Source organism: Tenrec ecaudatus, chromosome 11 (genome assembly GCF_050624435.1).
Source record: "Tenrec ecaudatus isolate mTenEca1 chromosome 11, mTenEca1.hap1, whole genome shotgun sequence".
NCBI classification, from domain to species: Eukaryota; Metazoa; Chordata; class Mammalia; order Afrosoricida; family Tenrecidae; genus Tenrec; species Tenrec ecaudatus.
The window spans coordinates 69,657,037-69,684,477 of record NC_134540.1 but is presented as its reverse complement, the minus strand read 5'-3'; the positions used below and the strand labels follow the sequence as shown (position 1 = coordinate 69,684,477).

The 27,441-nt window shown below is 48.0% G+C and overlaps 1 protein-coding gene across 1 annotated transcript in view; it reads right to left on the bottom strand.

Moving 5' to 3' along the window:
* MALL (mal, T cell differentiation protein like) overlaps positions 1–7,586 on the bottom strand; it is a 30,815-nt gene extending 23,229 nt beyond the window's left edge. Inside the window, exon 1 of the mRNA XM_075562550.1 lies at positions 7,446–7,586. Within this exon, the coding sequence (XP_075418665.1) occupies positions 7,446–7,550 (105 nt within the window). The 5' untranslated portion in view covers positions 7,551–7,586. The remainder of the gene's footprint in view (positions 1–7,445) is intronic.
* Between the last annotated feature and the right edge of the window lie 19,855 nt (positions 7,587–27,441).

Genomic DNA, 27,441 nt, shown 5'->3' with positions numbered 1-27,441 from the left:
TCCCTCCTGGCTGACTCTAGTTCACTGAACCCGAATGCCCCAAGGATGCACTAAGCAGCCTCAGCCTAGCACAAGGGTGACCCCAGGCCCCTGGCTTCTGCACCTCCATCATGCCTCCCCTGCGGCCTTCTCTCCCTTGTCGGTTCCCTTCCCTCCCTTCCTCATTCTCTCCTCCTGTTGCCACGCCTGCCTGGGGACAGTCTGACCATGGATTCCCGCCTGACTCTCCTGGGCACTGGGGTGTTTGCCTCTCACATCTTTTAGAAGAACAGAAGGGAGTCCCATCCTGCGGGATCCACAGATGAGGATGGAGAGGAGGCCATGGAGGGCTGGGGGGTGGGTGTGGAGATGGGGGCAGGGTGGGCAGTGAACAGAGGGGCAACAAAGTGGGATGCGTGGAGGAAAGGATGACATCGCACTGGGATCAAGGTGAAACATGTTTTCCTGCCCCGCCCCCTGCCCCCAGGAATATGGAGAAATGATAAAGAACAGAGAAAAGCAAGGGAAAGGGTTTGGTCAGGGGTTGGTTTTTGTACCGTTTGGAAAACTCGGGAGCCCTGGTGGCGTAGTGGTTGCATTTGGAAACCACCGCAGCTCCTCGGGAGGAAGGCCAGGCTGTCTACTCCATCCACAGTTACGGTCTCCGAACCCGCAGGGGTCGCTATGAGTCAGCATGGGCTCACTGGCAGTAAGTTTGGGGGTTGAACTCAACTGCTAACTAAATGATATGTAACCTGGGGTTTAAAATGAGCCCTAGTTCTCCTCCTAACCCCCCATCACCCATGCCACACCCCGGCCACTTATTAGCCTGCAGAATGGACCCTGGGGAGCCCCCTCTGCCAGCACTCCCTGGGTTTTCAAACGGACATTTAAACATAAACAGAGGGGAAGACAAAGGCTGAAATGAACTTGAAACAGGGCGCTGGGTCAGCCTTGAGGCATGGTGGCTGGGTGGTGGCATATGTCCCTTCCTTGGGGGAGGCCCGGGTGAATGACCCACGTGCCTCCCACACAGCCAGCACCCCTCTGCCAGTGGAGGCAGAGCTTCCAGGGGAAGACAGACTAGGAAGAAAGACCTGGTGATCTACTTCAGAACACCAGCCCGTGAACATCCAGTGGGTCACAACAGTCCAGCCTCACGGTACACGGGCTTCTCGGGACGGTAGCTAAGAACAACAAGTAAGAAATAAGGAGAAACTTCCTGAGCTGGAAGATACTGGAATGAACTTCCAAGTGTCCTCAGAGCATTTCCATCCTGGTCCACGTGCACATGGGTGAAGAAGTTGAAAGGAAAAACATCAAACAGAGTGTTTGAACACTCTTTATTTTTTATTTTATTTTTTTTTGTTTGAACACTCTTAACCTTTTCACTAGCTGGTGCCCTGGGAATGTTGGCTGGTTCTTTGTTTTTAGACAAAATCTAATTAATAAGTTACCTGGTGACAAGGTAAACAGGTAAAAAGCTCTTTGGGCCTTTTACTCATAAAATTCTCCCCAGGTCATAGCCACCTAGGTCTACTCCCAGTCTCCAGCTTTCAGCTCGTAAAAAGCAGCTGCCCAGTCACTCTCATCGAGCATGACAAGGTTTGCCTCAGCCACCTGTGGAAGGTGAGCTCGGAGTGAACTAGGTAGGGCCCATGAGTCATGAGGCCCAGCCCAGTACTCAGCCCAGTGTGCCCCGGGCATGCACTGACAGAGTGAATGGCAGGGACCCATGGGTGTCAGAGCGGTGCAAATGGGTGAGCGGTTGACAGAGGTTGGCAGTTTGAATCTACCCAGAGGCACGTAGAGAGAAAGCCTTAGTATCTCCTTGTTTTGCCTGATTATTTACTGGTTGAAGGTTTTATTGTGTGCTAGGTGAAACTTTACGCGGTAACTTGGTGTCCCATTTTACAATTGACATTCGTTGCTGTCCCCCAAATGTGCCAGCACTCTGCCCAATTCCACCCTTGCCTTCTCAGCGTTGCTCTGGGCAAATGGTGCCCATCGGGTCTCCTATCAGTGACTGGTCTCAGCAGCACGCTCATCAGTACTCTTGTTTAAAGGCCAATCTATGCCGTGACCGAAAGGTAAACTCCAGGAGTGACGTCGGTTCCTGGCTGAAAGAGCATTTTAGGGCTACAGTGTCAAGGGTTCCTCTGGTCTCTTTCTGTCCAGTCAGTCTGGTCTTTTTTATGAGTTTTGGTCTACATGGTTTTCTCCCATCTCCTCTGCAGGCTCTTGTATTGTGCCCTTGGTCAGAACGAGTGGGAGAGGTGTCTGGGCACCGCCTAGCTCTCCTGGTCTCAGGCTAGAGGAGACTAGAGGTGGTCAGTGTGGGTCACTAGTCCTGTGGATTAACTGCTTCCTTGGCTCACTGGTCTCTTTCATACTCCTGACAAGAAGAGGCCAATTGTTGTATCTTAAGATGACACCACCCCACGAGCTTTGAAGCCCCAAGGCAGGACTCACCAAACTAGGTGGTAGAACATCATCTGTAGGAGCCGTGTGCTACCAGCGGACCCAGATGCCTGGCTATCGACTTCTGGGAGGGAGGAGACACACTGAGAAGCCCCTGGAGCACATTTCTCCTCTAACACCCAGGGCCACCAGGAGCTGGGATTCACGGAACAGCAAGGCAACGGCTTCACACAAGTGCTGTTGTTCCTGTCCTATCAAGCCCACCGCTGGGGTGGCTGCTTGCATTCTGTTTTGAAGTTATTGGATTTTCAAATAAGGAAGAGGTGGTCAACAATAAGCTAACACAAATTTTAATACTGAAGTCTCAAATAGCTTCCTATTTTGCCGGTAGGTATGCGAAATGGCACAGCCACTCTGGACATTTTTTAGGCAGTTTCTTTAAAAAATTACCACTCTACCACTGCTGGGCAGTTCCCCTCAGAAAAGGAGCATTTATATCCCTACAAAACCCTGTACATAAAATCTAATAGCTGTTTTACTTGTCATAGCTCAAGTCTGGAAACAAACCAAATGTCCCACAACCGGTGAACAGCTGAAGGAGCTTACAGTATGGGCCATGGGTGGCGTGGAATACCACGCAGCAAGGAAAAAGGAATGCACTCGTGGTGCCTGCAACAACTTGGATGGATCGAAAAGTCACTCTACTGAGAAAGAGAAGCCAGTCTCGGAATCCCTCAGACTGTATGATTCCATTTATTTATGTGGCATCCTCAACTGGACAAAGTTCTGAAGATGGAGGTCAGATCAGATGGTTGCCAGGGATCAGCGATGGTGTAGCATGAGGGGGCCCTCTGTGGTGACGGACTAGTTTTCTCTCTTGATGGTGAGCATGTGGATCCACACGTGTGATCAAGTGTCAGGAAAACGCAAACATTTTATGAGGCAAGGTCAGCAGTTTGAAGCAACAGCTGGTCCCTGGTAGAAAGGTGAGGCTTCCTACTCCCGTAAAGAGGTGTCCTCTCGGAAAACCTCCAGGGCAGGGCTACCCTGTCCTATAGGGCCATTCTGAGTCGGAAAGGACTCGGTGGCAGTGAGTTTGGTTTTTACAGGGTAACGGGTTATTCTGGTTGGACTGCTACCCACCGGGTGAGCAGATGGGTAGGAGAGAGAGGCGAAGGGGAGGGTGAAGAGATGTCAGGAGTATTCAGTGACGGTGGGAGGGGGAGGGAGCACTAGAATTGAGTGTGATTACACAGCTCATTTTAAAGCGATTTAGTCATGATGGGGAATGTTTTGAAATTGACTGTGGTAATGATTGTACCATTCCTCTTGACATGACAGAGCGATTGAATTGTATGACGTGGATTATGTGCCAATGAAATTGAAAGGGGAAAAAAAAGATTTATAGCTTCAGAAACCCACAGGGCCAGTCCTACTCTGCCCCACAAGGTCCCTCTGAGTCAGAATTGGCCCAATGGCAGTGGGCTTGGTTTTTTGGTAATTTGATGTTGTGCAGAGGAGCCAGAGAATGCCAGCGCGTTATGAGCCCTTTAGGAAACAAATGGGACAACTTCCTTTGAGCCCTTGGTTAACTGGCTGCCGGGTCATGGACCACATCTCTATCCAGCTTACTAGATTCTGCTTCCTCTGCCTCCTCTTGAGATCCTGAACACCCAGTTTTGTGCTCTTTGGACTCACGGCTGTAGAAACACATTTATCTCCATGATGCTTCTGATTCCTAAGAATGACAATCTGCTGGGGCACCAAGGCCTGATGCTCTGTGGTCACCGACTGGCATGGAAGTGAGCAGGGGCTCAGAGGTGGGGAGAGGGGCCGGTCCTGAGGTCCTCAAAAATTCCTGTGGTCAGAACCACCCACCTACCTCAGTGTTCTCCTCCTGCCTGTTTACCTCCCATCCCACATCCCAGACAGACACAAGCCATGCATGGTTCCACGTTCCCTGCTCAGAGACTCACAGATCACTGCCGTCAAGTTGAGTCTGGCTCGTGGTGACACTATAGGGCAGGAGAGAACTTCCCCTGGGTGTTCTGAGACTGTAACTTTGACAGGAGTAGAAAGCATAGCTTTCTCCTTCAGAGTGGCTGGGGATCTCGAACTGCTGACCTTGCAGTTTGCATTCCAATGCATAACCATGACGCTACCAGGGCTCCTTTATTCCCTGCTAGATGTTAGCAATGCTCATTTAAGGGAAAAGCAGGTACAGAAGAGCATGTGCAGAATATCCTCACTGAGCACATGCATGTGGATGTGACTATCCAGAAAGCTCTAAAGACGTCGCCAGAGGTGCTCAATGTTCCTGTGTTTTATAAGTTTGCACCAGTGAATAAAGATTACTGGTGAACGACAGGCAAACCTGGCCTGAGAAAACATCAGGCAAGCGCAACTGAGGCATGGTCTAGAAAGCAGCAGATTGATCATGGCCATCAAGTCCCTTCTGATTCATAGCGATCCTCTAGGACAGGGTAGCACTGTCCCTGTGGGTCTCGGAGACCATAACTCTTTACCAGAAGTGGGAGTCCAGTTTTCCTCCTGAGGAGCGATCGGGATTTCTAACTGCTGACCTTTCGGGTAGCAGCCCACAGGAAACCACTGGGCCCCTGGGCCTCTAAATAACCGAGTAGTACTTTTCCAACGTATGCAGACGGAAACCAAGGGACTGTCCCAGGTGAACTGAATGCAACGTGAGGTCCTGGACCCGACTGTGGTCCAGAAAAAGGCTCTTAGTGGGAAAACTAGCAAATACTTAGAAGGTTGGTGGAATCACTAATGGTACTCCATCAAGACTCACTTCCGGTCTCTCTGTGAGTGTGAACCTTAGGCGACGCGAAGGGCAGGTGAGGCCCTGGAGGTGCAGTGGGCAGCATCCAGCTGCTAACTGAATGGAAAGAGGGTTCGGATGTGCCAGTCCTCGGCACATGGGGCCACCTGCTTGCGGTTCCGTCCAGCCCTATAGTGTTGCTATGCGTCAGAATCGATTCCACGGCTTTTTGTTGTTATTGTTTGCTTTTTTCACTGAAGAGGACATGGGAGCCTTCTGTTCTGTTTTTGTAACTGCTGTAAATCTAAAATTATTCCGAAATAAAACTAAATGAACCATGTGGTCTGTCACTGAACCAAGGACAACACCTGCAGCCCCTGACTTCCCACAAATAGCAAAAACCCCAAGAACCCCAGTAACCCTGGCCTTTACTTCCAGGGAAAGACCTTGGGGGCTCCAGGTGCAGGGGCTTCGGAGAGCTGGGGGACAGGAGCCACTTCCTCACTCCCCGGATGAGAACCCGGGCACTGCCTGCAGCCCTGTCCCTCCAGTCTCCTTCCTGCTGTTCTTTCTGGGGCACCTAGCCTTTCCCTCTTTTGCCTGCCACCCGGGACACTGGCCCCACTGGACATGTCCCTCCAGCACAGTCCACAGTAGAGAGGGGCTGTGGGCAGTCTCTCCTCCAGCAGACAGGGACCACCCAAGGGGACGCTCTTAGTCCCCAGTGGGGTAGACATGAGCTCAACCACACAGCGTGGGGTCAGGGAGTCCCAGCCTGGCTGTCTGGGTGGGTGCCCCGTGGTGAGGCAAAAACCCCATCCTGGCACACAGAACTCACAAGCTGCTCAGATGCCACCCTTCTGGCAGGGTGCCCACTCTTGTGTCCCCTAGGTGGCAGCCCTGGCAGAAACCTGCCTCTGAGGTGGAGTTTCAGTGGGAGCCACCCCAAAGCAGGTCCCCGCCCTGTCAGACGTCCCTTGCTCGCTGTCATTAATGGGCGCCCTTCAGTCCATGGACCGAAAGTTCACTGGAATCAGACCCAGCCTGAGAGAAGGGCCAATTGAAAGGTGGCAGCTCTTTCTTCTGTCTTCCTCCCTGCCTGGGGGCAGTGCCTACCAACGTCCACAAGCTGACTGTTTCAGAAGAGCTTTGAAAAGCAAGACAGACTTCTCTGCCCTGAACTGTTTCCCCGCCTCCCTCCCGGTGTGCTTGAAAGGGAGACCAGAAGGCCCGCCTCAGAGGTGTGGTGTGAGCCGCACTAGTTCATCACTAGGTCACGGGAACTCCTGCCGCCACAGTGCAGTCACTTTAGAGATTAGTGCCCCAAGGAGGCAGTGGGCACTCCTGGAGCGGGATGCAGAGACTTGCTCTTCTGTGGCGCCTGCGTGCCTAACACACCCATTTTATGGCCAAGCACATACAAGCCTGAAACTCACAGCCAGCTAATAACACTCGCATAATCCAAACTCATTCCAAACTCCCTGCAGGGGGGAGGGGGTTCCCTGGCAGAAAGCCTCATCTTTCTCCCGAGGAGTGGTAAGTGGGTTTGAACCATGGACCTGTGGCTAAGCAGCCCAAGACACACTCCGCAAAGCCACCAAATATCCTTACTCTCAACAAACTACAAACCGACCCACTGCCAGTCCAGTTGAAGCCCGCTGACAGGAAGCCTACAGGACAGGGTAGACCAGTCCCTGTGCGTTTCTGAGACGTCCCTTCGAACGCGAGCAGCAAGCCCGGCCTTCCTCTGGGCCTGCCAGGAAAGCCCATTCCCAACCTCTGCAGAGAAGCCTGAGAAGCCCGGAGATCTGAGCCGCAGGCCCCACCCCGACCACCTGCAGGCTCAGAGGAGTATGGTTTGGGGAAGAAGAAACGCGCCTCTAAGGGAGGGAAGCGGGGTGGAAAGAGTTAGGGGGTGCCTGCGGAACAACATAGCACCCCCCAGCTCTGAGCCGTCAGTGTGTGTGTGTGTGTGTGTGTGTGTGTGTGTGTGTGTCTGAAGACGGAAGCCCTGGTCCCCTCCCTGGTCAACATAGCACCCCCCAGCTCTGAGCCGTGTGTGTGTGTGTGTGTGTGTGTGTGTGTGTGTGTGTGTGTGTGTGTGTGTGAGAGAGAGAGAGAGAGAGAGAGAGAGAGAGAGAGAGAGAGAGAGAGAGAGAGAGAGAGAGAGAGAAGACCGCAGCCTGCAGCCCCATCCCGTCGTCCTGTCCCGGGTCCCCTGCGCGGTGCTGTCTGTCCCGCTGCGCAGCGCCCCGCCAGCACTCACCAGCTCGGGCAGGAAGAAGGCGAAGGGGATGGTGAGGAACAGTGCAAGCCCCGTGGGCACCTCGGGCGGTGCGTAGGTGGTGGCGGGCGGCGGCGGGGAGGCCATCTCTCTTCGCTTGGCTCGCTGGTGCCCTGGCTTCGCAGCGGGCTCTCCGGCTGCAGCCTTCAAATATCACCCCTGCCTGACACACCCATCGGACGTCGCCCAGAGGAGGGAGAGGGAAAAAAGTTCGCCAAGCAGGTCCTTCCACTCGCTCCAGCCAGCCAAAGAGTCATCAGTGAGACGGGGCGGGGGGAGTGGAGTGGGCATCCGATGTGAGGGGAGGGGGGCACACGAGGTCAAGGATGGCTTTGCTCCCTGGTGGAGTTCTGGAATTCTTTTGTGGGTTTTTTTTTAAAACAGTTTTATTGGCACTTCATCTGCATATCGTACTATTCAATAGTTCAATCATATGGATTTCAGACCATGTTCTTCCTTGTACTCGGTGTTATTCATGTATTTATTTTTAATTGTGGCCAAAGAGACACACAACAAAGCCCTCTCCAATCCCACAGCTTCTAGATGGGTGATTCCGTGCCGCTGATGACACTGCGAGTGTGTTGATTCGCTTTTCACCCACAGAAACTCAGGGTCCCGAAGCAAAAGCCCTTCCCCTCACCCACGGTACCCACGGGTCAACTTTGGTTTTTCTTCCTTTGTTCTCATTTTTGTAGCTTTATCCATGTAATCACATATCATACACTCCCACAGTTAAATTGCTTTTTAAAGGAGTTGTACATACATCATCACGGTCCGTTCTTATGCTTCCCCCCCCACCCACATTCATTGTTCGTGCCCCCCAACCATCTCCTTCCATCCCACGTTCGCTCAGTCAGACTCGATGCATCCACTCCTCTGTGCTTCCTAGGCTGGGAAACCCAACAGCAGCAATCAAAACCCCAAACCAATAATAATAACAATAACATAAAGATTAAAATAAAGCATTAGAAAGAAAAGACCACCAACAATATTTAAAAAGCCAGAGAAGACATTTATATGGTGGAAAAAGCGAGAAATATTTGAGCCTAGAACAAATTCAGGTTGGGTCAAGAGAGAGGTCCACTGACCAAATATCATGTTACACCACGTTCGATCCACAGAGCCAAGTTTATAATAACATGGCAAGCTGCTCCTTTGCTGTGGCTAGAGGGGATCTGCCGGAGGCCTCCTCTGACTCGCTGCTCTGCAGATGGGTTGGGGGCTCCCGCTGTCCTCCACAGCCTCCTGCAAATCGGCTGTTCACAGTGTGAGTGCTTATACTTTTCCCTTTGTCACATTTGGATTTTTGTTATTGTCAACTTTGGGTCACACAGGCGGCTGTGCTTCTTCCGCGTGGACTGAGCTGCCGCCTCCCTTAGATAGCTGCTTGTGTGAATACAGACCTTTCAGCCCCCAGACACTATTCCCGTTGATAGCTCGCTCTCTTCACCACATTTTGCTGTGAAGCTTTTGAGTCCCGCAGAGTTACAATTGAGGAAGCCACTGGGGCTGTTCGACCATGCCCGCTGGGGCTGCTGTGGGTCAGGATGGACACTTCCACGGCAGCGAGCTGTGCCTTCTTGGTGACGACTCCTTGGGCCCCGCTGGCCACGTGGCTGAAGTGCATGTGTCAGCGGCTGTCCAATAGGTCAGGCGCTGGAACCCCCCAGCCACGCCATAGGAGGAAGGCGCGACCCTCCACTGACTAAACCTACAGTCTTCCTTGGCAGCAAGCCTCAGGGAACAGAGCTGCTCTAACCTCTATCGAGTCACTGGAAGCCGGAATGGACTCCAGGACAGTGTGCTTTATTTTGGTTTGCTTTATTACTCCAAGCAGTGCCAACCCTGGCCAACTCTGCCAGTCCTCTGCCCAAAGGAGAGACTGGGGCTCTTTGGGGATGACAAAGACCATTGATGGAAGCCTTACACTAGACTACTAACATCAAAGCTACTCGGCGCACCACGGAAGCAAGGCCTGGCGATCCGTTTCCTTAAATATCACAGCCAAGAAAGCTGTTCTGCTCTTCACACACAGGGGGCGGCCATGAGTCAGACTCAACTGGAGGGCAGTGGTTTCTCCAAGCCCTCTACAGGAAAGCCTGCTGCTCCGGGTTCTTTCAGGAGGATTAAGTCCGTAGCTCGTCCGGGGTCACAGGGCTCATTCTTGTCAATACTGGCTCTTACAGCTTTCATGTCCTCCTGTGAGACTCCTTCCTTCTCCACCCTTGGGGGGGAACCCCAGGCTCCGACTGGAAAGGAGAGGAGCAGCCTGTATTTCCGCCCCCGCAACCTTGTGAACTTGACACATCATTTTTTTCTCTGGACCCCTCCTTATAGCTCCTGTCCCCCCTCGATTCCCTTGAGAGAAGCCCCTGGTGGTGTACTGGTTAGCACTGGTTGTGATCTGCAAGGTCAGCACTTCAAAACCACCAGCCGCTCCTCCAGAGAAAGAAGGGGTTTTCTGATCCCATAAAGAGTGATAGTCTTGGGAAGTCACAGGGGCAGTTCTACTCTGTCCTAGAGGGTCAATATGTGTCAGTATTGACTCGACGGCAGTGAGAATTCCAATGAGAGGCCCACCCTTGGGTTCCACTGCCCTCCCTATGGCGCCAGAGGGAGGATTGGAGCTCCTACTGGACTGGTTGGGTGTTTCCCAAGCCTCAACCCTCATTCTGCCCCCCTCTTCCCCTAGCTAGACCCAAGCCAAGAGCCAGGATTGGTGCCTGGCAGTTCTTTCCTGGGGAGGGTGGGGCCAGGGAGCTGGCTGCAAGACTGGGTCCCATAGACAAGTAAGCCTTTCACACAAACGACAGGATTGAGTCATCCTCCACTCTTCCTTAAGTTTGCCTTACCAGCCTTCCTCTTGCCCCCACCTCACCCCACTGCTCTTGGCTGTAGAGTCTGCTCAGCGGGCTTGGGCTGGAGCCCTCTCCTGCCAGCCCTCTGTAGCCTCAGCCTCGCCTCAGCCGCTCCTGTGTGGAGAGAGGATGTGGGGAGGATTGCCACCAGGGCTGGGGTCATTGGGTGCCCTGTGACAAGGGGCCATGTTCATTCTCAAGAGCAGTAAAGTCCATGACTGCCCTCTGAGCACAGGCGGGTGGAGCTGCCAGTTGGCCGTCATCTAGAAGGGGAAGAGTGTGGACAAAGGAAGCCAAGTGGAAAGGCCTTTCCAAGGACAGGAGTAGGCACAGCAAGGAAACCTCGAGCCAGCACGGTCCTCTCCTCCGCCCCCAAAAGAAAGCAGGGCCGGAGGAGAGCAAGTTGATTCCAAGTCGATCCAACTCACAGCAACCCTTAAGGGCAGACTAGAGCTGCTTCTTAGGATTTCCACGACTGAATCTTTATGGGAGCAGACAGCCTCATCTTTCTCCCACAGAAAGGCTGCCGATTTGATCTGTCTAACTTGAGAAAGCAGCCCGGACTTAACCCATGATACCACCAAGCGCCCTTCTCTTTGAAGGCCCGAATCCTTGTTTATGCGATTAACCCGAGCAAAGCAGATAGCCCCTCCCGGAAATCCACCTCTTGCTATCTCTCCTCGAGGTTGCCAGTAAGTGCTGCGTCACTCTTACAGACCGGAGGGTGCCTCTGACTTTACCACGGGTAACCTGGGTTCGTGGGGAAAGCTTAAGGAAAAGTAAGACGGAAAAGCACCTTCCTCAGACTCATTTCTCATCTGAACAATGGAGAAAATCACAGAACCGAGAGCCCCACACCTCAACCCCCCTGCCGTCAAGTCCATTGTGACTCATAGGGACCCTACAGGACAGGGCAGAGCTTTCCTCGTGGGTTCCCAAGACTGAAGCTCTTGACAGGAATAGAAAGTCCTGTTTTACTTCTTTGGAGCAGCTGGTGGGTTCAAACTGCCGACCTTATATTCAGCAGCCAAATGCATAAGCACTGTGCCATAACCACAAGGTCTGCAGTTCAAAACCACCAGACACTCCGAGGGAGTAGGAGGAGGCGTTGTACTTCCTGGAAGAGTTACCGTCTCGGAAGCCCACAGGGGCAGTTCTACCCTGTCTTCTTCCAGGGTCGCTCTGAATCGAAATCGGCTCGATGACACGAGAGTCTCGCAGAGCTCGAGGCCTGAACCACCGCCTCCATCCGCAGCCAGCAGACTTGTCTTTTTAGTGAAGATGTAACACAGCAAGGTTATAAAACAACAACCCCAAAATGGGGGCTATTTAATCAAGCAGCCATTTATTACATGTGACAAAGTCCACACACAAAAACCCCCAAACTCCCTGCCTTCCGACTCACAGCAACCCCGTGGGACAGAGTAAAACGGCCACATAGGTCTGTCAAGGCTGTAGATGCTTACGGGCGCAAACAGCCTCAGCTTTCCTTTCTGGAGAAGTTTCTGGGCTTGAACTGCCGGCCTTTCCACTAGCGGCCAAGCATATAACTGCCATGCCGCCAGCGATCCTTTTGTGGCCAAGTACGACACCCATAATTAGGCTCTTTATAAGAACACGATAGGCTTTCTAATGCAGCACAGATGCTGAGATTCCATCAGGAGCAGTTCAGAGCTGTAAGAAATAGATCTTTGGCTCCCAGCCCGGTCAGTGGATCTCTGGGTCTTTGGGTATGGACGTACTGAGAGATAAGGACCGAAGGTTGGTGAGAGTCTGGAGAATGCCCAGTCCAGCTCAGGGGCCTCTGGACTCCTGTGCCAGGGAACCGCTGGTGTCCTCTACCTCCTGGGTTTGAGAAGTAGATGGATGCCTCTGGAAACCACTCCAGCCCTGCTTGACGCTGCTAGCGGTAACTCCCCAGCCTCCGATTCCCATTGGTGAGTCAGAGAGGAGTAAGCGAAGCCAGAGATATGGAAGCAACGAGGACAGGTCTGACCTGTGGGAGATGCTTAGGAAGTACCTGCTTCTCTAGTTTCTATCCTAAAAGTGCTTCTCTTCCAGCTACTTATACTCATGGATAAGCCCACTTTTCAAGCACATTTTAATGCAGTTTATGTGGTAAAATTAGGTGCCTCGACTGATATTCGGGCCAGCTTATACTCAAGTATATACGGTACTTCTATTATCCACAGTAAGACCAGCACCTTTTCTGGTTAATAATCCCATTCTGAGTTTTTTAAAAATGGCTTTGATGTCTATAATACACCTAAAGAAAAAGTGCAGAAAATATAGAAATGATGACACCACCATCCAGATCAAGAAATAGAAAGTTGCCAGCCCCTCTCTCCCTCCTCCCTAAAGACAAGCACTCACTCGCCTGACAACTGCACCCATGGTTAGTGTTTGTCTGTTTCTGGCTGGGTTCCTTTGTGTCTGGCTTCTTTAACTCGGCAAAAGAAGACGGAAATCCTGAACAACACTGTTGAGAGCACATGCAAGTAAGTTTTGGTGAAGATGATTCAAAAACCTGTGGCAGCGGTACATAGGAGAGGAGCTGCCAGAAGTTCGAATTGGATTCAGAAGAGGACGTGGAACAAGGTGGATCATTGCCAATGTCAGGTGGAGTTTGGCTAAGCGCTGAGCATGTAGAAAGATGTTTACTTATGCCAATTGACTGCAAAGGCATTCAAGTTAGGTTTATAACAAACTACGGACAACGTATTGAAGGAAGAACATTCCAGAACAATTCATTGTGCTCTTTTGGGACCTGTGGGATTGGGCTGCGATCTGCATGGCCCGCAGTTCAAAACCACTGGCAGCTCTGACGGAGAAAGACTGGACTTTCTGCTCCTGTGGACAGTCACAGTCTCAGAAACCACAGCGGTTGCTATGAGTCTGCCTTGGTGTGATGACAGTGAGTCTGGCTGGGTAGAAATAGACCAAGAGGCAGTCACTTGAACAGAAAAAGGGGATAGTAAATGGTTTAAAATCAGGAAAGGTGTGCGTCAGGGTTTAATTTTTTAAAAACGTCCACCTTGGTGAGGTTGACTAGAAAAAAAATCAATGACACTCATATAGTATGTATAAGAAAGAGTCTTATATCAAGAAGTCATTAGATACTAAGAAAGCATTCTAGCCCAGGCCAACTCAAGTCCAGAAGTCTGATACTAGCCCAGACGTCCCTCTTCAGACTCTTGCAGCCACATGCAGTGAGGCAGGAAGCAGGAAGATCACAGGCTGGCGCGTGCCGAGTCATGTGGATCCCAAGTCGGTGGAAACATGGTGGGGCTCCGGTAGCTCACTGGGTCAGTAAGCAGGAAGGTGAAAGGGGAGAGACTGAGAGGGTGGGCCGTCACATCTCTTTATAAGAAGGCCACACCCCCAAAGAAACCGCATAAGGCTGTGACATGATTGACAGGTTTGACTCCGCCCCTAGCCAGGAGTGTCCATTTGACATAACATCAGTCAACCGCCACATCTGGACTGACTCATCTTTGCAGCCAGCAACCTGCCATCTGACCTACCAGTTGGGTTCATCAGCCCCTGTGGTTGCATGAGTCAGGAGAAGGCTCCGCTTGGCGTTTGACAGATGGATATGCAACTTGCCAGCTTCTACAGCTGGTAAGTCATTTCCTTGAGATGAATCTGTCTGCACTGGTTTTTCCTCCTTCTCCTCCCTCCATTCCCTATTCCTCCCCCACCACATCCCCTCCATCCCCCACCCCGAAGCCCCCACCCCCCACCACCTCACTGTAGCCTTCAAAGTCTGCTTCTTTTTTCTTTTATAACATGGTTTCATTCAGTATTTGTCTTCATAGGATTGACTAACTTTGCTGAGCATAATGTCATCTGAACTCACCCATGCTTTGAATTGGTCGGCAATTTCATCGTTGTGTTTTAGGGATGGGCACTATTCCATTGCATGTAGGTACCAGAGATTGTCTACCCATTCCTCCACAGATGGGCATTTTGGGTGTTTCCATCTTTTTGTTATTGTGCATAGCGCTGCGCTAAATGTGGGTGTGCCTAGATCGGTGTGTGTTTTGCTGTTTATTTCTTTGGGGTGTATGCTGAGTAGAGAGATGGCCGCGTCACTGGGTAGTATTTCTACTCACATTTGTAAAAGGAAGCTCCAGCTTGTTTTCTACAGCACAACCCCGCCAGCAGTGTGGGAAGGTTCCAGTCTCTCCACAGCCAATCCAGTGTTTATTAGTCCTTTTCTTCTTCCTCTTTTTAATAAACATGTTGCTATCAGTACCAGTGTGAGGTGGTATCTCATCATTGTTTTAATTTGAATTTCTCCTATAGCTAATGGTCTTAAGCATTTCTTTATATCATTGTTGTTCACCTGGATGTCATCTTCAGAAAATTATATATTCGTGTCAGTCTGGTTAAATTAGAGAAACAAATCCACAGAAACTCATATATATATGAGAGAGAGTTTTATATAAAGGGTAAGTGTACATTAAGAAAGCATCCCAACCCAGTGCTGTCCCAGCCCAAAACTCTGACACCAATCTACAAAGTCCTCCTCAATCTCACAAAACACACGCAATGACGCTGACTGCAGGAGGAAACCTGAATCAGTGAATGGTTAAGTATCTCAGCACTGGGAGGGGTCTCCATGCGGCTGCTCCAGCACCCAGGGCTGCATTGGGGTAGGTCCATGTGGCTTCTCATCAGGGATGTCTCGCAGGAAGTGAGCCTTGCCAGCTGAGCAGGAAACTGGCTAAGGCAGCTGGACCCTGGTCCGACCATCAGAAAGCAAGAGATCTGAGAACTAGAAAGGTGAGGCTCACCGAGCCATTGATCTCTCCGCCCTTCAATTAATTCCACATGTGTTAATCGGCCAGGTTGACACAATAAACCTTAACTATCTCAAATGTCTTCTGCCTATTTTTAAAATTAAACTGTTTTTCTTATAAATGTTACAGTTTTCTGCACTTTGTTTAGATTAGCCCTTTATCCGATATCCCCAAAATCCAAATGTGCTGCCTTCAACTTGATTCTGACTCAGCGCAACCCTACAGGACAGGGTCATGCTGCCCTTAGGGGTCCCAGAGACTATGTGGGAGTAGAAAGGTTCGTCTTTCTCCTCAGAGTAGCTGGTGGTTTTGAACTACTGACCTTGTGCTTAGCAGCCCAACTAGTAACTCACTTTGTTACCAGGTATCCTCTCATCCAATGTATCATTGCCCCAAATTTTCCACCAGTCGGTGAGCACTCTTTTTACTCTTTTGATAGATACAAATATCATGTTTTTAGGAGGTCCCAGGCCTCTATTTTACCTTCCGTAGTGCATGCTTTTCAGTGTTTGGGAGTGTGTGTAGGCTTTCCTTGTGTTAGGGATCTCAAGGTTGCCCCTAGTTCTTCATTGATTATTTCTATACTTCTAGAGTGTGTGTATATATATATATAGGTCTTTAATCCATGTAGAGCTCATTTTTGTATACGATGTCAGGTGTGGCCCTGTTTCATTCTTTTGCAGATGGACCTCCAATTTTGCCAGCATCATTTGTTGAAAAGACTGTCTCTTCCCCATTTCATGTGTTTTAGTTCTTTATAAAAAATTAGGTACCTCAAGTTATGGAGGGATCTGGAAAGCTTTGTGCTGAGTGAAGTTAGTCAAGCCCAAGAGGACAAACACTGTCTGAGGCCGTTGCAGTAGGGACAAGCAGTGGAATGGACACAAGCTCAAGCTTGCAGGTGAGGGATCAGGCAGCCTGGTAAGAGTCAGACCAGTCCCAGTGAACCACACATCATCTGCTCCAGGTGAGTGTAGTGTAGGCCACTTGGCTGGAGGGTAGCTCACAACAGCTGGGATCAAAGGGACATCAGAGGGGGCAGGCTGTCTGCTGAATGGTAGCCATGTGAATCTGGGGTGAGGGCCCCCAGAGAGGGAGGCAGTTCTATCAGAGGGATGAGGCCTACTGATGGGAAGGGCAGCACAGGAGAGAGGAGGGGGAACCGTCATGTTTGGGGAAACACAATGCATGTCTGTTGAGGGGAGCGGAAGAGCGGCTGATCTCCAGGTGGGGGAGGCGAGACTGGGGATGCTCTTGGGGACATTGGGTAGGGAGGGTCTTTAGTGGTGTGCAGCAGGTGGGCAGAATTGACCTGGTGTATTCTGGGCATCCAGGTCAGGTGCCGTAGAGCCCTGGGACACCGAATCCTGGATCTTCAGCACGCACATCATGTTCCAGAGGCTGCATCATGGAGAGCCCCTGCGGGAACCCTACTGGGTGAACTGGACTCTACCTCAGACACACTTGGAACCCGAGGACCGAAGCCAAAAAACTCATGGTGTCTGAGGAAGCAGAAGAGAGCTGTACCGAGATCAGTGCACTATTGTTTGGGGAACAAACAAGGTCTCGGCTCATTGTGGCCCTGGACCCTGTATAAGATATGTATATTCAGGCAACCCTGCCATGGTCATGCTGTTCCATTTTGCTTATGCTTGTTCATCTTAGGGTGTATCTTATAGGTGCATCGCCATTGGGGGGTCACCCTCTTGAAGCTGTGTTATTTGCTTCTCTGATTTTCAGTAATTAAAACCCGGGGGGTGTTGAGCAAATAGAATAAGGTTTTGGGGGGGCAGTGGGGAGGGTGGGGAATATAAGAGGGAGGTGCTGTCAAGAAGTCCAGGAAGGAAAAGCATGCTTGGAGACTGGTTAGGGAAGCAACTGTACAATTCTGTTTGACACGATTGAACTATGGAATGATGTGACATATGTATTAACTTCCAAGTTACAGCAAATTAAAAGGAAAAAAAAAGCCTAGATTCAGGAATGGGTTTGGGGCTCGCACTAAATCCTTGCTACAACTTAAGAGCAATTAATTCTTACATCATGGCCCTGCTCAATAATTTGCCCTTAAGAAGAGAACACAGATAAAATAGTGTCTGAGGTCTTAAAGACCTGTCTCCAAACAAGCAGCATCTACAAGAGATGTCAACTAAGTCCACATGGAAGAAGCACACCATCATCAGTCACTGAAGGATTGGCATCCATATAACTTAAGGCCAAAGGAGGGACCAGTATCGGCGCCTAAATTATGAGAATCCGGTGTGCAATGGCGGTGGGTGACAGTGGGAGTCCAAGACTCGTCTGTGGAAATACTCAGGAAATAAACCTCCGGAGAACTCCCCCACTCCAAAATGGAGAGAAGGGAGGAAAGGGATCCCTAAACAGAGTGCTTGGGAGACAGGAGCATAGAAGATCAAAGGCAGGGATCTGAGCTGAACAGTTACAACTTTGTAGATCCCCCTCCACCCCCCCACCTCCCACCCCCGATGCAGGCTGGACCTGATCTGGTTCCCAAAATTTGCTGTGTTTTTGGTTTGTATTGTTTGGTTTGGTTTTTGTTGGTTCATATTAACTGTATCTCAGAGGTGTTGTGTCAGTGGAGATCACTCTCTTGAAGCTGTGTTACATGAGTTTCTGTTTTTTCAGTAAATAAAACCCAGGATTGATGGACCTAGAGCAGGGGTGCTCAATACGTCATTCACGATCTACTGTCGATCGCAAATGTAGTGTAGGTAGATCACATGGCATTAAAAAAATAGATGTAAGCCTATCATCAATCCCGTCACTTAATTGATATACAGCACAGCCAATCAGATGCAATCTTAGGTGTCAAACGCATGCGCAAACAACTGCGCTAAGTGCAGCAAAACTGACGAACTAAGTTATCGCCAATTTTTAGACATTGTTTCTTTTTTCTCTTAAACGTAAGAAAGGGCAATAAAATGAGTGGGGGAGCTGGACCAAGTAAGAAGACAAAAACATATCATTTTCATACAGAATGGGAGATTTTGACACTACAAGCCGGCATGCAGCTGAAGTCCAGAGTGCAGGAACAGTTCTGGAACTTACAGAGGGAACGCACCCAAACATGAGAAAATGTGCTACCTCCTTGACTGCAGTATTCGGCTCTACTTATTTATGAGTCAGCCTTTTCCACATCAAGATCATTAAGTCCAAGGACCGTTCCATCATGACTGATGATCATTTGGAAGTGTGCTTGAGGCCGGCTGTCAGCAGCTCCTTCCAGACTATGCATCCCTGGCTCATTCCATTCAGTGCAAATCATCAGAGCAAACTCAGGTCATGACAAAAAATGTACAGTTGTGTTGTGCAAATGTGGACTCATGCGGTTATGCAAGGTATATAAACATACATTGAACATATAAAGAATTCTCAATGTATTTATGAATACATGTAATAAATAAAAATAAATATGTTTTGCGTTTTTGTGGTTGGCAGATCATTTTGACTTGATTATTTTATAAGTAGTTCACATGCTGACAAAGTGTGAGCGCCCCTGACCTAGAGGGACAGCAAGTAGACTGAGGGGTTTGGGGAAGAGGGGGCACAGCAGTGGAGGAGGGGTAACAAGGAGATGATGCCAAGGAGTCCATGTAGAAAAAGATGGTTTGGAAATTGTGGTAGCCATTGCACACGCTACTTGACGTGATGGAAATTTGGAATGACTGATATATGTATTAAATACCAGCTAACAAAAAAATAGGTGTTTGTAGGTGCCTGGTTTTATTTCTGGGTTCTGGATCTGGATCGTTTGATGCACATATTTATGTTGTACCAATTCCAAACTGTTTGGGTACTGATGGTATTGTTTGGCATTGGAGCTCTGGCCAAGACTCCCAGAACTATATAGTAAACGAGAGTGGTCATAAAGGGCAGCCCTGCTCCTGTCGAAGGAGGTAGGCGCTTTCAGCTTCTCTCCCATTCTATGCCTATTTGATTGACATTTTCAAAAATCAAAGATGGATGTTGGATTTTGTGGAATGCCTTTCCTGAATCAATTTCCGTAATCACAGGGTTCTTTCTTCTGCGGCATCTATACGGTGCATTACATGGAATGTTTTTCTTTATCATTTCGTACCTGCTGCAAGTCCTGCTTGATCAAAATGTATTTTTAAATGTTTTGTGAAATTCTACCAGCTAGAATGTTGTATCGATCCCCTTAGGGATATTGGTCTATAGCTGTTGTTGTTTCTATTATGGTAATGTCTTTGCTTGGTTTGGGTATCAGGCTTATACTTGCTTCGTAAAAGGAGTTGTAAAGTGTCGTCCTTTCCTATATGCTGGAGTAGTTTGTGTGCAAGTGGTATTAACTCTGTTCTAGATGCTGGGTCCAATTACCTGATAAAACCATCTGGTCCTGGATTTCTTGATGTTGAGATTTTTAAAGTTACCTAATCTTTTTCTTGTGTGAGAGGTCTACTTGTTAGGTTTCTCAGGTGGGAAATACCTCGGTTCTTGGCTCCGCATGAGATAGAATTCATGACGAAGCCTGGTTTGTGATCCAAGTGGGTTTTTATAAAGGATGGAAGAAGTTTCTGGTGTTAGTCTCAAAGAGTACACATTATTTTGGGGAAGTGGGCCACACTCAACACTGAATGCAGGCAAACTCGTGGGACTGCGCACCTACACTGGGTGAATTGAGGCCAGAGAGACCGTGGCATGCCCAGTGGGCACAGAAACAGGAGCCAGAAGGGCTAAGAAAAAAAGCGGGGAGTGGGTGCCAGCGGTCCTGCAGTCACAGTATTTGAAGCCTTTGGCTGGGGAGGTGTGGGCAAAGGTACTGGTTGACCCCATTGGCTGAAGTACACACGCCTGGGCCTCGTTTGGGCTGCCCAGGTATATGGCCCACCTGGCTGGTGGAGGAGGTGGGGGGCCTGAATTGGAGCAGGCTCAGTGCGTTAGTCTGAGAACTTTAGAGAAACAAATCCACAGCAAGTCACGTAAAAGAGAGTTTTATATAAAGGCTAAGTATACATCAAGAAAACCTCCCAACCCAGTTCTGCCCAAGCCCACAAGTCCAACATTGACCCATATGTCCAACACCAATCCACAAAGCCCTCCTCCATCTCACAAAACAGATGCAATGATGCTGACTGCAGGAGGAAAGCCGAGTCAGTGAGCGTGTAAGCATCTCAGTGCTGGCAGGGGTCTCCACACGGTTGCTCCAGCACCCAGGACTGCATCGGGGTAGGTCCATGTGGCTTCTCCTCAGGGATGTCTAGCAGGAAGTGAGCCTTGCCAGCTGAAGCAGGGAACTGGCTAAGGCAGCTGGCACCCTGGTCCGACCATCACAATGCAAGAGACCCGAGAACTAGAAACGCGAGGCTTACCATGCCATTTATCCCTCCACCTTTCAATTAACCCCACATGTGTTTATCGGCCAGGTCGGCACAATAAACTAACTCGCCCAGTTAGTCTTTAAGGCTGGCTAAGGCTCACCTGATTCTCTTCCACCCTCCTGCAAGGGGGGCTCAGGCATGAAGAGGGATAACCCTGTCCCTATCCAGCTACCGAACATGTTCAGGTTTTCTATATCAATCTGTAAATTTAGGTTAGTACTGTGCTTCTGGAAGTACGTCCATTTCTTCCAGGTTTTTTTTAAGTTGTAGGGTGTTTGTCTTCTCTTTTTTTGTGTGTGGGTTAGTTTTTGTTTGTTTTGTTGTTTAATACATCATTGTATTGGGGGTTCTTAGAGCTCTTATATCAATCCATACATCCATTGCGTCAAGCACATTTGGGTAATTGTCTTTTTTATTTCGTTTGCGATGTTTCCCATTTCATTTATTATTCGTAACATTTGCTTCTTTTCCTTTGTTAAACTTGCCAGTGGCTTATCAATTTTGCTTATCCTTATGAAGAATCAGTTTACCTTGTTGACTTTTTTGGGTTTGTTTTTCTGATCATTTATTTCCTTTCTAATCTTCATTCTTTTCTACTGGTGGCTGAGGGTTTGTTTCGCTGCTCTGATTCCAATTGTTGCACATGTTTTGTGAGGTGTTGATTTTGGTCCTTCCTTCTTTTCTGATGTGTGTGTTTATAAAGTGCCCTCTAAGAACGCCTTTTACTGTGCTCAAGAGGTTTTAGTACGTTGTATTTTTGTTCTCATTTGTTCTAAGGAAATTTTAACTCGCATGCTTTATTTCTTCAATTACCCAGTGTTGTTACAGTCAGGTGTTGTTAAATATCATGTAATTGATTTTTTTGTTTGATCTTCCGATTACTGATTTCTAATTTTACAGCAAAAGATGGTTTGTAGAATCATAATGCTTGTTTCATGGCCTTGCGTATGACCTGTTTTGGAATACAATTCAGGTGCACTTGAAAGGAGTGTATTCTGTGTTGCTGTTGGGTGAAGTGTTCCGTATATGTGTAAGAGATCAAATAGATTGCTTATATTGTTTATTTTTCTATAATTTTGTTTTTCTTTCCTGTTCATCTGTCTCTCGTTGAGTAATATATTGAAGTTTCCTAAATAGTATTGTCTGTCTCTTCGACTCTACGAGTTTGGTTAATGTATCCTGAGGGTGCTTCATTAAGTGGACAGATGTTTATTATGGTTATGTCTTCTTGTTTGTGGCTTCATCATTACATAATGGCCTTGTCTCGCAAGATGACTTTTACTTTCAAGGCTATTTTATCAGAAAATCACATCGCTACTCCTTTTTTGTGGACTACCATTAGCTCAATATATTTTTTCTATCCTTTGATTTTTAGCCTGTATTTGTCTTTGTGTCTCAGGTATGTTTCTTATAAGCAACATATTAATGGGTTTTGTTTTCTTATTCATTTGATCTATTAGCTGGTGAGCTTAATCCATTTACATTCAATGTTGTTATCGGTAGTATGTTTATATTGCTGTCATTTTGTTGTATTTTTAATGGTGTTATTAATTTTCTCATTTTAATTTTGTGTGCTGATTTCATTTTGGATTTTTTGGTTATATTTTAGTTGATGTACTTCCACAACTCATTAGGTCTCAATGCATCAAATCTGTTCCTGAAATAGTCTCTAAATTCAGTTTGGATGTGCTCAATGTCATATTTTTGACAATTGTAGATATCTTCATTTGTTTTCACACATGAACTTTGCTGATGATATGGAGCTTCTCCACCGTCTCTTCCCACAAATACAGTCCATCTGATTCCTGTGCATTCCATCTGGTGAGGTCCTCACCTGTACTTGCAGTTTATGTTGCTGAAAAACAAAAAGATATTTGCAATGAAGAAGTCATTTGTCTTGAAATTTCTATCATGTGATCTCTAGGATCGTTTCTATCACCAAGGCCATCTTTTCCAACTATTGATCCTTGTTTCCAACTTTGGCATTCCAATTGCCAATACTTATCAAAGCATCTCAATTGCCTAGTTGATAAATTTCAGAATGAAGAAATTAGTAGAATTCAATTTTTTCATCATTGGCTTGAGTGGTCGATGCATACATTGAATAATACTTGTATTAGCCGGTCTTTCTGTAAGTGTGTGGCTATTATCCTATCACAGAGCGTTGTGCTTCAAGATGGTGAATGTGACACCATTCTTCTTAAATTTGTTGTGCCTGGCCCAGGAAGCCATCTGGTTATCTGACTCGAGATCGCCACTGCCAGGTCATTTCAGCTCGCTAAGGCTTCGCTGCTCTTCATTCATTCATTTCCTTCTCATGAGTTGCAGTTGCCCTAGATTCATACTTCTTATAGTCCATGTTCCAATTATTGATGAATATTCAAAGCTATTTATTTTCATGTCCAGTCGTGTCCCATCAGTAAACGGACATTTGGTTTCCTCGGCATCATGAAGGTCTACTCTAATTTAGGGAGGCAGTTGCTTCAAGTAGCCATTCCAGGTTTCACATCTCCCTCTACGTTGTCCAGGGAAGAAGCTCTGGGGAATAAATCTGGGCTTTTATCCAGCATCCAGACGTTCCAAATTTAATGACGGTGGCACAAGAACGGCCTAGACTGATCTACTTAAGCCGGCCAGAGCCTGTGCCCAGAGCTACAATCAAAGGATGTACATGTGTGTGGGGAGGCAGAAGTGAGATTACCAGGAGGGAAGCATATGGGTGTTGGGCAGCAAGAACCGTGGGTATCCAGTCCAATGGCTTTTCCCACTGCAGAAAGAGCTCGGGCTTTCCCTTAAACTGCACTGACACATATGCCCATTGGACTCAGGCTGCCGATTCAGACGCAACTAGATAACAAACATTCTCTCTATAAATAAGGCCACTTTAATCGAGCTAGCTTCTGAAGGAGATGCTTGTGTGTGCTTGCACCCACTAGGCAGGTACAACGTACGTCAGGGTCAAAGGACAACTGCCAGAAAAGAAGACAGACACAAGGGGATAATATTTGGGTCGTCCAGGTGGGCCTCACTGCACAAAAGACCAGATATCGTGGAATTTTTATTGTTGTTGCTGTTAATTGCCAAACCTATCTATTGAAAGGACAAAGTTCTGCAAAGTTAATCTTTGCTGGAAAAGTGAGACAGAAACGAGCAGGTCAAAGTTCAACCTCCCTTCCAGAGTGTGAGAAGTGGACTATACAATGGACATACTACCAAAGTCCAGTACCTGAGTTGATTTCATTAATGATTTCCACTTTACAGTGCTGCACGTCATCCCTCGCCGATGTCAGTCTCTAAGGAGATATAGAACTCTAAGCGACCCTGTTTCTCCCTTTGACCCAGCATAGCTCTTGACCCTCCATTCACTCACCACTCTACCCATCCTTTCCAATCCAGACGAACTTGGTGACTGCATTCAGGCACTGGTAGGTCAGATAGTCTGGATATGGAGGGTATCATGTTAGCAAATCCCGGACTCCTGAGTTTCAGATAGTGGGTGCTGGGAGTTCAAGCAATGAGAGATTGATGTGAAATTTTATCTGAATCCAGCTGGTTTCCAACTTTGCACAATGGAGTTCAGAGAGAGGGAGAGTGCAGATAGCTAAGAAGGGGCACCTGTGTACTTTGTACTTGTCACTGCTGTTAAACATTCTAAGTCTCGGTATTGTTGGCATTGACAACGTTAGGAGTAACAACACTATGGTAAGCTCTTCTGGCTCTCTGTACGGTTCTTGCAGTTTGTGTGACTACTATCCACCTTGTGCATTGTAAGTTTGGGCAGGTATCACATCAGGACGGCCCCACTGTGTTCTCCAAACCTGATGCTGTGACTGGACCATAGCAGGTGCTCAGCAAAACCATGCTGAACAACTGGGCAATGAATTACAAAGCTTATGTACATCGTTACTTAAATACGTACAGCTCGGTCTCTCTTTGTTTTGAAGAAACAGAACACAAAGCCGCTAAATGACAGCTAATTCTCATCACCTTCAAGGGAAGACTGTTCAACTTGGAATGCACACACAAGAGGAAGTTGAGTCAGTTCACAGCAAAGGATATCCTACAGTACTGCAAACTGAAGCGGCCCTTGGCTAGCAGATGAGACTTCCTTTGTTGAACTGATGAGTTTCCCAGCTGCTACCTGGAGGACAAGGCACGCCCACTCTGTTTTTACATGTAGCATGATATATTTCTGCTGGGTCCCCATGAGTTGGCTGACCTCACGAATTAGACCATATGTATCACTTCTTGAATATATGCTTCTTCCTCTAACTATCCAGGCTAAGCACACTGGCAAGGGGACTGCGACATTTGTCATCACCTCCTGCCGACTGAAAGATATGACCAATAAGAGGTTGGAGGTGGGGGAGTAGTACTCTGCAGTTTGAAGTGTAGAGTCTTCCCCATGCCCCAGGTGGTTTTGATGAGAGGCATTGCCTTGACCTCTTAGGTGGACACCAGGTAGACAGGTTCTGCTTGTGGTTACTCCCAGGAGTGAGTGACAGAGGAGTGTAAATTAGCCTGATGGTAACCAAAATACTGAACATATAACATCATCTAAGATTTGGCTTATTAAAAATCCAAAATGTAACAGGACCCTCCCTTGCAGCAAAACAAAAAATCCTTTAATTTACTTATTTATGGGGCTCTTAACAGCTCTTACCACAATCCATCCCTCCATCCATCCATTGTGTCTAACACATGTGTATGCTTGTTGCCATCATCATTCTCAAAAATTTTTCTTTCTACTTGAACCCTTGGTGTTAGCTCATCTTCCCCCCTCTCTCACCCTCCCTCCCTCATGAACCCTTGGCAATTTATAAATTATGTTTTTCATGTCTTACACTAAACACTGTCTCCCTTCACCCACTTTTCTGTTGTCTGTCCCCCTGGGAGGGTGTTATATCTAGATCGTTGTGATTGGTTCTTTCCCCCCTCCCCCCACCTGTCATTACCCTCCTGGTATTACTACTTTCATTATTGGTCCCAAGGGGTTTATCTGTTCTGGATTCCCTGTGTAGTGAGCTCTTATCTGTACCATTCTACATGCTCTGATCTAGCTGGATTTGTAAGGTAGAATTGGGGTCATGATAGTGGGGGCGGGGGGAAGCATTAAAGAACTAGAGGAAAGTTGTATGTTTCATTGGTGCTATACTGCACCCTGACTGGCTCATCTCTTCTTTGTGACCCTTCTGTAAGGGGATGTCTAATTGTCTACAGATGGGCTTTAGATCCCCACTCCTCTTCACATTGATGATTTCTTGTTCTGGGTCTTTGATGCCTGATACCTGATCCCATCAACACCTCATGATCACACAGGCTGGTGTGCTTCTTCCATGTGAGCTTTGATGCTTCTAGCTAGATGGCCCCTTGTTTATCTTCAAGCCTTTAAAGACCCCAGATTCTACATCTTTTGATAGCTGGGCACCATCAGCTTTCTTCGCCACATTTGCTTATGCACCCATTTTGTCTTTGTGTTAGGGAAGGTGAGCATTACAGAATGCCAGATTATTAGAACAAATTGTTCTTGCATTGAGGGAGTACTTGAATGGAGACCCAATGTCCACCTGCTGCCTTAATACTTAATATATTACATAGATCTATTTCCTATAATTCTATATATATTTACATATATACATGCCTGTATTTAGGCCTCTATAAATGTCCTTTGCCTCCTAGTTCTTTCCTCTATTTCCTTTCACTTTTCTCTTGTCCCACTATCATGTTCAGCCTTCATCCGGGTTTCAGTAATTCTTCTGTTACATTGCCCTGATCATGCCCCACCAAGGATTCTACACCCTCCTCGCCATCGATTTTAGATCACTTGTTGTTCCCTTGTCCCTGGGTTTGTTGACTCCCCCTTCCTTCCCCCCCACCCCCCATGTTCCCCTGGAACCATCAGTTTCATTATTTTCTCCTCTGGATTGCTTATCCTGCTTATCTTATCTAGATAGATGTGCAGAGACAATAATAAGCACAAAAACAAGACAAATCAAAACAAAACAACATAAGAAAACAAAAAATAAAACAACAAAACCAACAACAAAAAAGGAAAAACCTGTAAATAGTTCCAGGTCTGTTTGTTGACCTTTAGGAGTGTTTTCTGGTTGAGTCTGATGGGGTGCCATGCCCTGGCCCCAAAGTCTATTTTGGGTATTCCCCAGGGACTTCATTGCTCTGCTCCCCTTGCTGCTCTGTTGCATGCCCTTACTGTTTCTCCCCAGTGTGGTGGGGTCAGACCGGGCACTGTGCCTCCCGTTGTTCCTCATATTGCTATGGTCAGTGAAGGACGTCGTGTCTCATGGTGGGGCTGGCCCTATGGTTCTCTCTGTGCACTGGCTGCTCTGAGCAGGGATATTGTCCTCAGGGCTTGGTGGACCAGGATGTGTTCCGCTCTCTCTTCTTCCCTCTTCATTTGCTCCTGTGTGCTCTGATCAGACATGTCCCTCTACAAGCTGTAGCTTCAGTGCTGTCCTCTGAAGTGAATTCTTCTGGGAGAGGAGTGGGGTGTCCATGTAGTTGGGATTGGAGCCGGCAATGCAGACCTCTCTATTGGTTCCCTGATTCATGCCGGTATGTTGCATTCACGTCTTGGCACACAGGGTTCAAGTCTGTTTGCTTTCTCTCTCTCTCTCTCTCCCTCCCTCCCTCCCTCCCTCCTGTGGAGATATAAACAATACCTTCCCCTTGGGTGGGTTAGTGCCCTGTTCCCCTGCTACCCATGACTCTTTTTTTGCCCTTTCTTTCCCCCTCCTTTTTAGTTGGCTTCCACATGTATCCCTGGATTGGGTCTGGCACCTGCCATACTACCTGGACCTCCCCATGGCAAGATCATCATCATCATCCCCCAGGGCCTGATGGTTTCACAGAAGACTTCTATCAAGCAGTAAGGGGAGAACTGGCACCAATCCTACACAAACACTTACAAAAAAACCCATTTAAGGTTAATCAGTAG